Here is a 14,190-nt window from a genome sequence, read left to right on the forward strand (position 1 = left end):
AGAATAAAAATGATGAGTTAAAGTTCTTGTAACATTATTGCCTGATCTTTTTAAATAATTTTAGACATGGAGAACAGTAGAAAGAAGAAAACACCTTTGTCACCTTAAATCTTCCACCAAGAAATAGCCATTATTATTAGGGGACTATCATCTCAAATACCATTTTTGTATGCATGGAACAGTAATGGATTCGAAAACTTATTTTAAAAAGATCATGCAGTGATTTTGCATAAAAGCATTTATTTTAACTTGATTTTCATAGAAGGGGAAAAAGTATAATGACCTTATTTATTATTTTCCAAAAATATCCCTCTAAGACTGATGAAAGGCTATGCAGCAGTTGAAATCTATGTCTTGATTTTTTTAGCAAATTTCAATTTTGACCCTATCGTCACTCTAGCAAAGAAAAATCTCACACCTTCTCCTACCTCTTCTAACTGCATTTTTAACTTTGAAGTAATTTTATTATGTTTATCATTATCTTTATTATATTTTGTCACATGAGTAATCTGTTCCATAAATATTATTTGCATAATTGGCTTATATTAGTTTTAGATTTAAAAAGATTCAGCACACACCACTAATACTTTCTTTATGATGGTTCCTTCAGTTCTCATTTATTTTTTTTTATTTTATTTTTTTTTTGCTTTATGCTTTTAAAGCAGAACTTGTCAGCAAGTGCATGTATGCATTTGGGATAATAAGGGCTGTTTGGTGCTGAAATGCTTCATATTTGAGTTTATCTAATTGTTGTCTTATACTTGAAATACATACTGGCTGTATTCATTATTTTTAGACACACTCCTAGAACTTTATAGAAAGCTTTCAAAACTGAATGCTTCCATGGGAAAGAGAAATGTCAATCTGATTTCCCTTTTCTGGCTCCTGTAGGCATTTGAGTTTGTGACACCTGACTCTGGTCCAGCTCCTTCCTCAGACAAAAAAAAAAAAAAAAAAAAAAAAAGCCAACTAATTTTAAATACAGATTCTCACTAGAAGTGTATAAAAATACTTAATCTTTGCCATTCTGATAAATAAATAAAATTATCCAATTCTGTGAGGAAAGTCATTGGTAGCTTGATGGGGATGGCATTGAATCTGTAAATTACCTTGGGCAGTATGGCCATTTTCACGATACTGATTCTTCCTACCCATGAGCATGGAATGTTCTTCCATTTGTTTGTATGCTCTTTCATTTCTTTGAGCAGTGGTTTGTAGTTCTCCTTGAAGAGGTCCTTCACATCCCTTATAAGTTGGATTCCTAGGTATTTTATTCTCTTTGAAGCAATTGTGAATGGGAGTTCACTCATGATTTGGCTCTCTGTTTGTCTGTTGTTGCTGTATAAGAATGCTTGTGATTTTTGTACATTGATTTTGTATCCTGAGACTTTGCTGAAATTGCTTATCAGCTTAAGGAGATTTGGGGCTGAGACGATGGGGTTTTCTAGATATACAATCACGTCGTCTGCAAACAGGAATAATTTGACTTCCTCTTTTCCTAATTGAATACCCTTTATTTCCTTCTCCTGCCTAATTGCCCTGGCCAGAACTTCCAACACTATGTTGAATAGGAGTGGTGAGAGAGGGCATCCCTGTCTTGTGCCAGTTTTCAAAGGGAATGCTTCCAGTTTTTGCCCATTCAGTATGATATTGGCTGTGGGTTTGTCATAGATAGCTCTTATGATTTTGAGATACGTCCCATCAATACCTAATTTATTGAGAGTTTTTAGCATGAAGGGTTGTTGAATTTTGTCAAAGGCCTTTTCTGCATCTATTGAGATAATCATGTGGTTTTTGTCTTTGGTTCTGTTTATATGCTGGATTACATTTATTGATTTGCGTATATTGAACCAGCCTTGCATCCCAGGGATGAAGCCCACTTGATCATGGTGGATAAGCTTTCCTCACGAATTGGAAAAAGCTACTTTAAAGTTCATATGGAACCAAAAAAGAGCCCGCATCACCAAGTCAATCCTAAGCCAAAAGAACAAAGCTGGAGGCATCACGCTACCTGACTTCAAACTATACTACAAGGCTACAGTAACCAAAACAGCATGGTACTGGTACCAAAAGAGAGATATAGATCAATGGAACAGAACAGAGCCCTCAGAAATAACGCCGCTTATCTGCAACTATCTGATCTTTGACAAACCTGACAAAAACAAGAAATGGGGAAAGGATTCCCTATTTAATAAATGGTGCTGGGAAAACTGGCTAGCCATATGTAGAAAGCTGAAACTGGATCCCTTCCTTATACCTTATACAAAAATCAATTCAAGATGGATTAAAGACTTAAACATTAGACCTAAAACCATAAAAACCCTAGAAGAAAACCTAGGCATTACCATTCAGGACACAGGCATGGGCAAGTACTTCATGTCTAAAACACCAAAAGCAATGGCAACAAAAGCCAAAATTGACAAATGGGATCTAATTAAACTAAAGAGCTTCTGCACAGCAAAAGAAACTACCATCAGAGTGAACAGGCAACCTACAAAATGGGAGAAAATTTTCACAACCTACTCATCTGACAAAGGGCTAATATCCAGAATCTACAAGGAACTCAAACAAATTTACAAGAAAAAAACAAACAACCCCATCAAAAAGTGGGCAAAGGAATGAATAGACACTTCTCAAAAGAAGACATTTATGCAGCCAAAAAACACATGAAAAAATGCTCGCCATCACTGGTCATCAGAGAAATGCAAATCAAACCACAATGAGATACCATCTCATACCAGTTAGAATAGCAATCAGTAAAAAGTCAGGAAACAACAGGTGCTGGAGAGGTTGTGGAGAAATAGGAACACTTTTACACTGTTGGTGGGACTGTAAACTAGTTCAACCATTGTGGAAGTCAGTGTGGTGATTCCTCAGGGATCTAGAACTAGAAATTCCATTTGACCCAGCCATCCCATTACTGGGTATGTACCCAAAGGACTATAAATCATGCTGCTATAAAGACACATGCACACGTATGTTTATTGCAGCATTATTCACAATAGCAAAGACTTGGAACCAACCCAAATGTCCAACAATGATAGACTGGATTAAGAAAATGTGGCACATATACACCATGGAATACTATGCAGCCATAAAAAATGATGAGTTCATGTCCTTTGTAGGGACATGGATGAAATTGGAAGTCATCATTCTCAGTAAACTATCACAAGAACAAAAAACCAAACACAGCATATTCTCACTCATAGGTGGGAATTGAACAATGAGAACACATGGACACAGGAAGGGGAACATCACACTCTGGGGACTGTTGTGGGGTGGGGGGAGGGGGGAGGGATAGGATTGGGAGATATACCTAACGCTAGATGACGAGTTAGTGGGTGCAGCACACCAGCATGGCACATGTATACATATGTAACTAACCTGCACATTGTGCACATGTACCCTAAAACCTAATGTATAATAATAATAAATAAATAAATAAATAAAAAGCAAAAAACAAAAATAAAAATTACTTATTTTATGACAATGTATTTATATAAGCAAAATAATTAGGTCCATATCGTGGACCCACGATAATGGATGCTACGTCCTGGGCAGAGAAGCTTCTGTGTGAGTGTGTGTTCATGCTGCAAGATTTGGGAGAATACAAATAAATAAGAAATAACAGAAAAAAAAAAGAAAATTATATGACACTACTGCTTTAACATGCATATCTTTGATCTTTAGGATAGGTTGAATATTTTTTACTAGATTACTTGATAACTAGCTATAATGGTTTTTATAAAACTTAGCAAAGGTCCATCTGGTCATTCACACACAGATCATATATGTACATTAACATAATAATAATGTAACTGGATCAGCTTAATGAATCAACTGTATGGAGGTCAGCATACCATGTTAACCTGATTAGATTGTTCCGAACCCAGCAGGGTAATATGGTTTTTGCTAATAGCAAAATATATAGAATAAGGAAATTTTATAACTAGACTACTGCAGGATATTCTAATAATACAGTGGTTTATAAACATTTTCAGCAGTGAAATTCTTTTTTTTGTTTTTTTTTTTTGAGATGGAATCTTGCTTTGTCGCCCAGCTGGAGTGCAATGGTGTGATCTCGGTTCACCACAACCTCTGCCTCCTGGGTTCCAGTGATTCTCCTGCCTTAGCCTCCCAAGTAGCTGGGACTACAGGCGCATGCCACCATGCCTGGGTAATTTTTGTATCTTCAGTAGTGTCGGGAAGCGAAATTCTTTTTAAAAATATCTTACACCAAAACCTAGTAAGTAAAACAGATAAGGTAGGTGTGCTGTAAATAAAATGAAATAGGGCAGGGGGAGAATAGAATTCAGCCTGATTTTTCTCTTTCTGACTCTTAGGTAACTCAAAGAACCACAAGACCCTGTAACTCTCAATTTGAAGATGGCATGATAATTTTATACCCTGACCCTGTTCTCTGCTTGGGACACAGAACAAGGATAGATACATCATTCAGAGCCTGTTTTCTGACCACAGAAGAATGAACCAATAAATTGAAAACAAACAGATCACCAGAAAATTTCTACTCTTTAAAAAATAATCACTATACTTCCAAATAATCCACATCAAAATAGAATTAACAAAAAATAATATAAGGAATTTGAGCTAAATAATGATGAAAGTACTGCTATTAGACGATGTGAAGTAAAGCTGAAGCTATTAAGAATAAAATTTATAGGCTTAAAGTGAATATATTAGAAAATATGAAAGTATCCAACCTAAAAATGTTGAAAAAAAACTTACCCTAAGAAAGTGAAAAAAAATCCAGAAATCTTAATGTGAACAAATTGATAAAATGGAAGACAAATTTATTAATATAAAAATTAAACAATAAAATGGTTCTTAAAACAAAACAGGCTAATAAAATTCATGGACTCAGCTAAAAAAGCTGATCAAAAACAGAGAAGGGGAAAACCCCTTAATATCAGACATTAAAATGAGGTCATTGCCACAGATAGATGTTGCAGATATTACTAGATAATAAAAGGATATTAACAACTTTATATAAGTAAACTTGAGACTTTCAGTCAAATTGACACCTTTCTAGAAATCCCCAAAACTGAAATGAGAAGAAATAAATATTAATAATTTCATGTATATTAATTAAATTGATCCATAATTTAAATTCTTTCTACTAAATAATCTCAAGGACTAAAAGACTTTCACAGTAATTTCTCCCTAACATTTAAGGAAGAAACACCACCAATTTCTCACACACTCTTCCAGAGATTAGGGGAGGAAATGTTTAGAGTTGGGGAGAGGAATATTCTCATCTCAAATTATTAGGTCAGCATAGTTTGATATGAAAATATGACAAGGGCATTACAAAAAAGGCAGTTTAAAGGTCAACAGGCTAATGAACATAGATGTAAAAATTTTAAAAACATTAGTCTAAATATTAACAATTAGAATTCAGTGGTACATAAAATGATAATATAACCAAATGAGAGTTTATTCCAAGAATGCAAGTCAAGCAGGTGTATATCGAGACAATAATATTGTATAACAAACTACCCTTAATCTCAATTGTTCAAAGCCATAACCATTTGTTTCAACTTCAGGTCTGTAGGTGGGCTTTTTAGTTTTCTGGACTTGGCTGGCTTCTTCAAATATCTAAAGACAGCTAAGGGGAGTATAGATTGGCTTAAAAAAAAGAAAGACTGAAGAAACTATTTGGAAGTATCCACTAATGCTGAACACATGCATATCCTATGAACTAGCAATTCTACACCTAAGAAATGCATATATAGGCTCTCAAAAAATCTACAATATTGTTCATTCATAGCTGTGTTATTTGTAACAGCTACAACATAAAAATTATCAAAATATCCATCTAGAGTAGGATTAATACATTATGGTATATTGATAGAAGAGAATTCTATTTAACAATAAAATAGTTGCTATAAGCAACTGCTATGGTCTAAATGTTTGTGTCTCTGCAAAAGTCATATGTTGTAAACCTAACCTCAGAGGTGATAATATTAGGAAATGAGGACTTAAAAAGTGATTAGGATAGGAGGCTTCTACCCTCATAAATAGGATTAGTGCCCTTATAAAAGAAGCCCCAGAGATCTGCCTTCTCCCTTCCACCTTATGTGGATGTAGCTAGAAGGTGTCATCTATGAACCAGAAATGAACCCTCACCAGCCACTGAATCTACTGGTGCCCTGATATTGGACTCCCCAGCCTCCAGAACTGTGAGCAGTAAATTTCTGTTTCTTATAAGCCATTGAGATTATGGTATTTTGTTATAATAGCCCAAAAGGACTAAGACAGCAACAATTAAACAAACTAAACCAGACCCCCCCCAAAAGAAGTATCACATTATTTATATTAAATTTAAAAATATGAAAACCCACTCCATGCATTTAGAAGTCAGGTTAGTGACTCCCCACCCCCACCTGGAAAACTGTGACTGGAAAGAAATGCAAGGAAGACTTGGGACTTACAGTATCCTGTTTCTTCATCTGGGGCCTGGTTACGTGGACATGTTCAATGTGTGAAATTTTGAGTTATGCACTGAAGTGTGCCTTTCTGTGACTATGCTATGCCTCAATTTTTAAAAGGTAATTTTATGATTCAAGATATATAGAAAATATAGAATATGTAAATATAAAATATAGAAAGCATAGAAAAGTCATACAGTGAAGAAAAAAATGCCATTAGGGATTGAATGACAGATCACTGAATGAGGAAAGATACTTTATACACACACACACACATACATATAAAAATATATATCATATATTATGTATGTATACTTACATATGTGTATGTATATTTCTGGGTGAATATACATATTCATACATATACAAACATGTATAACATATATACATACCTATGTATGTTTTACACATATATAACATGCCATATGTAATATACATATACATATATAACATGTATATGTTAAATATTTGGGTCTAGAATATACAAAGAAAAGGTAAATACAGACAACCCTTCCTTCAAATAAACCAAAGACTTGAACAGCCCTTACAAAAGATGAGGAAATTCAAATTCCAAAAAACATAATTTTAAAAGATATTCGGCTTCATTAGTCATCAGAAAAATATGTATTACAACTACCAAGGTCCTATACTACACAAAAAGAATGGCTATAATGAAAATTATTGCCAATACCAAAAGTCAGCATTGTTGTGGAGCAATAGGACTGTTTATGCATTGCTGGTAGAAATAGAGATTGGTGTAAAATTTTGAAATAATATGTAGTACTAGGAATACTGTGTGGTACTGTGCAGACTCTAGGACCAGCAATTCCACTTGTAGCTATATGTCAAACCAAAATGTTCTGTTTGCATATATTCTCCAATATGTATAGGAATGTTCATAGGAAAACTATTTGTATTAGCCAAGGATTGAGAAGAAAAAGTCTATTAATAGTAGAAAAAATAATCTATGGTATATTCTAATAATAAAATACAGAATTGGGAGAAGGAACAAACTATTGCCTTACAAAAAAACACAGAAACATTTAAGTAGCACCGTATTGAGGAAAATAATATATTTGGCACTATTCTATTTATGTGAAGTTCAGAAAACAGACACAACTAAGTAGTGTTGAAAGTGTAGATAGATGGTGGTCACCTTTGTGGGAAGGTTTGTTGAGGGGGAGCATGATGGGGCCTCTGGGGTGCTGGGTACATAGGTGTGTTCTTCATGCTGTACGCCTATGCTGTGTGCAATTTCCTGTGTATAGCTTATGTTTCAAGAAGTTTTTTTAGTTAATACTTGTGTAGGACAGAAAACCACCATAAGCAAAATTAAAAGACAAGTCATGAACTGAAAGATAGTATTAATACATACAATATATATTAATGATGTTATAACATGTTATAATATGTAATATATAAATATACATGTTTTCTATGTTAAAATATGTATATGTTATAAATTTGTTATAATTTAAATATATGTTATGTTGACTATTAACATATTACATATGCTAATATATGTGTAACAGATAACACATAACATATAAAATATGCTATATATAATATATTATAACATAAATATATTTTAATATTATGTGTAATATATAACATATAACTATAAATATGTTATATTTATAACATGTTATAAATATGTGTTATGTAACATGTTTTATATAAATAACATGTTACATAAACATACATGTGTTATATACATAAGTTTATATAAATAGATATATGTTATATTTAAAATATAAATTCATATATTAATATATTATAAACAGACCTATGACATATAAACATAACCAATAATAAAAAGACAACTATTCTTTTAAAAATGTGACAAATACGTAAACAGTTAATTCGCAGGTGGTAATTGAAGGGACCAAAATCATTAAAACATATTACACCTCCCCAGTTATCAGGGAAATGTAAATTAATACCAAAATGGGATACCTTTTTATGTTTATCAGATTTGTGTCAATCTGACAATGCCAGTAAATGCTGAATGAAGTCGTGGATCAATGAGAAGTCTTGTAAATTCTAGTGTCTTAGCCCAGGTTGCTATAACAATATACCTTAGACTAGGTGACTTAAACCACAGACATTTATTTCTCCCAGTTCTGGAGGCTGGGAAGTCCTAGATGAAGGTGCCAACAGATTCTGTTCTTGGTAAGGGCCCTCTTGCTGGCTTGCAGACAGCTGCCATCTCTCTGTGTGCTCACATGACCTCTTCTTTGTGTGCATGCTGACAGAGAGAGCTCTCATTTCACTTCCTCTTCTTATAAGTACACTAATCCCATCACAAAGGCTCCACCCTTGTGATCTAGTCTAAACCTAATTATCTCCCAACGTCCCACCTCCAGATACTATCATACTAGGGATTGAGGCTTCAACATATGAGTTTGAGGAGGGCACAGATATTCAGCCCATAATGGCTGGTTGGAGAATAAATTAGTACAATCACTTGGAGGAGAAGATCTGCAGAGGTGTTTATTCAACAGTTTCACTCCTAGATGAATTCTCTAGAGAAATACTCAAACCTGGGTAGAAGAAAACATAAAATGATATTAAAAACACTAGGAATGAGTGATTAGAAATGACCAAAATATTCATCAATAGGAGAATATATAAATTAATTATTTTACAGTAAAATCTCTCTAAAACACAATAAATGAGGTTCAAACATTCAGCCAGGTAAAATAAGGATTTTAGTTATGAGATCTTGCAGTTCTTGGGTCTCACTATCTATGGTTTGGCAGTACCTGGTGAAGTTGTATGACCCAGCTTAAATATCAATGGGAGTGTTTCTTGGCCTTATATTTGGAATAAAATTCCAGGAGAGTGGTTACAGTACCACGACTTTTCCAGTTCATTGTCACCTCCTTTTGTTTGAGGGTTATATTCAATGAAATTATGCTGAAAGGATACTGGAGATAAGAAGACATACTCTTGTCTTATTCTTCAAAGATAAATTCCATTGCACTTGAATTTCACACTTATTCTGAGATTCTAGTATGTATTACTTCAACAGAATAGTATATAACACTTAAAATGTATGAACTGGAGCTACAAATGTCAAAATGTAAATATCTCAAAAATATAAAGTTGAGTAAAAAAATAAATTGCAAAACAATATGTAGAGTCTGATAAAATTTGATTCAACTCAAATTCCAAAACTTGTAGAATTATATTGTATTTTTTGATACAGATGTAATATAAGTCAAAAACAATAATGTAATGACACACAGCAGCTTCAGGATTGTAGCTACCTCCGGAAGGCAGAGAGATGAGATCAAGATAGTACATCCAGTGATTTTCAATTGTGGTTGTTCCATTTTACCTCTTTTAAAAAACTGGAAGCCAATATGGCAGAATATTAAGGTTTTTTGATTCAGATGGTAAATATATGTGGGTTTGTTATATCATTTCATTTAGTATGGTTAAAATATTTTGAAATTAAAAACATAGTCAGAAAAAAAATAAATCCATTGCTTTGACCCAATAAGTCCCTTCATCTTATGAAGAAAACTGAGACCCAAGGATGTATAGAGTTTCCCCACAGCCTGTATTTTATTTTCTGTCACTCTTTGAGAAGGGAGGTTTCCATTATTATTTGTGAGCCAAGTAACTAAAGTTTAGACATAATATGTTAGATTACCCTCCTTTAAAAAGAAAAGAAAAGAAAAAGCTGAATGTAGTAGAACAAACTCTGCAGTGTGGTTGGCCTCCAGTATTACCCAATATCATCCAATTCAACGTGCTAGATGAGAGCTTGAGTGGGTCACCTTACAGACAACCTCCATAGTCCATTTCAGCTCATCTGAAAGCTGTTTTAGAGATATTCTAAAAAACCTTTAACTCTCTGAAACTGTCTGTGAAATGTTCCGAATTTCCTGGAGAAAGGGTCTATCTATAGCACTCATAAGATTCTCAAAGTCATTTATGCCTCAGTAATGACTAAGATGACTATGTCAAACAAACTTTCATCACTCTACACACAATCAGGCCTTTAAGAAAAAATAGGATCTAAGAGCTTTTTTGGCATCAACGGCCAGAGCTCCTTCCCCTTGCCCTAGTCCATTTTCATAAAATAACAATGCTTTTTCACATGAGTGATAGTTTGGATAGTTGAGAAGATACTGGTTTCCAAATCTAGTCAATCATTAGAATCACCTGAGAGCTTTTAAAATAATTTATCTAAGAAACCTGAATCAGCAGAGTGAGAGACAGTGGTTCGTATTAAAAAGCAACAACCCTCTGCTCTGTAGATGGGTTTTAGAATCACTAAATTAGAACATGATGCTAATCAGACCAGTTTGATCCAATAGGATCAATGAATTTCATATGGAGAAAAATCTCTGACCAATGATACACAAATTATATCTTTAAAAGCTTTTCTACCATTAAGTGATTTTTTTATAGAGGAGAAAAATAAACAGAGGACTAAGTATAAAGTAAAAGTGGGTGAATATAAGTCATTTTTCTGCTACTGAGAAGATAACTGAGACCTATGTGCCATAGAAAGTATATGACAGAATCATCATCCCATAAAAAGCCCACAGGAGTTGGTTGGATCTTCGTAGATCTTTGCATAAATGCTAGGACGGGAATTAGCATGCAAAGTATAACTGCAGTTTTTAAGCTTTATGCAAACTTTGTGAAACTGGAAAAGAATCTCCAAAAATGTATAATGTCTTGTAATACAAATGTCTTAACCCAATTTAACTGATAAACTAAAAATACAGAATGTTTAAGCAAAGTACATATCATATCATATATACGCATTTTAAGAGCAGCTACCATTTATTGTTATTCCTTATACAAAAAACAGTTTAATAAGCTTTTAGGTGCTTGTATAATCTTTTGAAAATCGACACTCCTGTGAAATAAAAACTATTCATTATCTCCTACTGTATAGATGAGAAAACAAACTGATATATTACAGTGATATAACTTGATTAAGATTACCAACTAATTATTATCTATATAATTCCAGAGTAGGATTGCTTTATGACTTTCATAGGCCCTAGGTCCATTTGCTTTTGTGGGTCCCTTTCTCAATAAAAGATACTAAAGGTTACATTTTATGACCAAATTGGTATAAAAATGAGTATAATTTAGGCCACATTATATTCAGTTTTGAATGGCTTTTCTGCATGATTTGACATGATCATGAAGTCTTTCTTATTTAAACTGTTTATGTATAAACTAATAAATATAAACTTTAGTTAATATAAACCAAAATCCACTGTAATATGTCAAATTACATTGATAATTTTTTTTAATACAAAACCAGTCTTTGTATTCCTGGAATAAACTCTTCTTGGTTATGGTATACTTTTATATGGATGAATTCAATTTGCTAAAATTTTTTGAATTTTTGAATCTAGGATAATGAGAAATATTGGTCTATAGTTTTGTTTTTTTGGCATTTGATCTATGTCTGTGTTTGGTCTTAGTGTTAGGGTAGTGTTCGTCTTATAAAATGAATTGAATCTTTCCTCTCCTTTTATTATTTGGAAGATATTGTGTAGAATTAGTGCTATTTTTTATTTCTATTTATTTATTTAATTTTGAGACAGAGTTTCGCTCTTGTTGCCCAGGCTGGAGTGCAATGGCACAATCTGAGCTCACTGCAACCTCCACCTCCTGGGTTCAAGCGATTCTCCTGCCTCAGCCTCATTACAGGTGCCCACCACCACCCCCAGCCATTTTTTGTATTTTTAGTAGAGATGGGGTTTCACCATGTTGGCCAGACTTGTTTCAAACTTCTGACCTCAGATGATCTACCCACTTCAGCCTCCCAAAGTGCTGGAATTACAGGCATGAGCCACCGCACCCAACCCTAGTGCTATTTTTTAAATGTTTGGTAGAATTTGTCAGTAAAACCATACGGAGCTAGAGATTTCCTTTTCAGCCATCTAATATGTATTTATTTTAGCTACTGTGTTTTTTAGCTGCAGAATTTCTATTTTGGCTCTTTTTTTTAATATTTTCCAAACCTCTCTTGAGATCTTTGCCTATTCATTTACTTTTTCATCTTTTCCTATACATCCTAAAACGTTATTATAATAATATGTAACTCCTTGTCTGCTTGTTGCAACATCTAGTTCATCTGTGTTTTTGTTGAATTATTTTTTGATGATAGATATTACTTTCTAGCTTCTTCACATCTCAATATTTTATTGTATTAAATTGTGCATAGAATTACAATGGAGACTGAGTTATACTACTATTTTGTTTGATTTATTCCAGTAAGTATGAACTCTTTTTTATGTGTGATAGCTAAATTGAGAGAGTGATCATTTACATTTTATTATGAGATAAGTTAATTTGGGATTGGACCCCAACATTAGAAAGTCAAATACATTTCTGGTTAGCAGATTTCCCAACTTCCAGCTCTGTTGCTGTAGGCACTGATGATTCTGGGTTTGCCTCTCATTATCAGTGTTTTATCCTGAAGCCAGTAACGGGTTGGGCCACAGTTATCACCTTTGAATTGAATGGGTTAAGGCCAGTTTCCAAGCCTAAAGAATGATTGAGAGTGAATAAGTTCTTTCTTGGTTTTGGTCCTGCCTTCACTGCCAGTTCACAGCAAAATTGTGGAGGGGGTAAGTATTAGAAAGAATAATTATTCAAGCAAATTATTAGTGCATGAGGAGTTTTTCTGAATGTAACCTGTCCCATCTGCTCTCATGATTGCCATTAGTTCCACAGGTTCCTCTGGACCTAGTAAGGGTAAAAGTTTTTTCTCCCTCTGCCTGTATACAAACCAATTAGCCTCCTCCCAGAAGATGCCACTAGCTACTTCTCACTTATGAGGTGCTATCTCTCACTGTAAGTTAATTCTTCAAAGCTTCCTTACACACATTTTTCTTTGATAGTCTGATAGGTAATATGATGGTTAATTTTATGTGTCAACTTGACTAGGCCACAGGTTGCTCAGATGGTTGATCAAACATTATTCTGGGCCTGGCACGGTGGCTCACACCTGTAATCTCAGCAACTGGAGAGGCTGAGGAGGTCAAGAGTTCAGGAGCAGCCTGGCCAACATGGCGAAACCCTGTCTCTACTAAGAAAATGCAAAAATTAGCCGGGTGTGGTGGCATGCACCTGTAGTCCCAGCAACTCGGGAGGCTGAGGCATGAGAATTGCTTGAACCTGGGAGATGGAGGTTGCAGTAAGCTGAAATCTCACCACTCAACTCCAGCCTGGGAGACAGAGTGAGGCTCTGTCTCAAAAAAACAAAAACAAAAACAAAAACAAAAACCATTATTCTGGATATGGCTATTTGGAGATGAGATTAACATTTGAATTGGTAGACTGAATAGTAGATTGCCCTCTGTAATATGGATGGATATCATCCAACAGGTGAAGACCTGAATAGAATAAAAAGGCTGACCCTCCCTTGAACAAGAGGGAACTCTTCCTGTCTGACTGCTTTGAGCCGAGACATTAGTCTTTGGACTCAAACTGAAACATCACCTCTTCTTGAGTCTTTAGACTGCCAGCTTTCAGACTGGAACTTACACTACCTGAGACTAGGTAATTTATAAAGAAAGGAGGTTTAATTGACTCACAGTTCCACATGGCTGAGGAGGCCTCAGGAAACTTACAATCATGGTGGAAGGCAAAGAGGAAGCAAAGCATGTCTTACATGGCAGCAGGAGACAGAGAGAAAGAGTGAGGAAATGCCACACTTAAAACCGTCACCTCTCCTGAGAACTCACTCACTATC

At 34.4% G+C, this 14,190-nt stretch overlaps 1 protein-coding gene across 1 annotated transcript in view; it reads right to left on the reverse strand.

Moving 5' to 3' along the window:
- Positions 1–8,579: 8,579 nt before the first annotated feature.
- The window catches only part of PCTP (phosphatidylcholine transfer protein), a 204,314-nt gene continuing 198,703 nt past the window's right edge, over positions 8,580–14,190 (reverse strand). The window contains exon 6 of the mRNA XM_054457198.2: positions 8,580–8,992. Coding sequence (XP_054313173.1) covers positions 8,987–8,992 — 6 coding nt within the window. The 3' untranslated portion in view covers positions 8,580–8,986. The remainder of the gene's footprint in view (positions 8,993–14,190) is intronic.

This window comes from Pongo pygmaeus, chromosome 19, assembly GCF_028885625.2.
Source record: "Pongo pygmaeus isolate AG05252 chromosome 19, NHGRI_mPonPyg2-v2.0_pri, whole genome shotgun sequence".
NCBI lineage: Eukaryota > Metazoa > Chordata > Mammalia > Primates > Hominidae > Pongo > Pongo pygmaeus.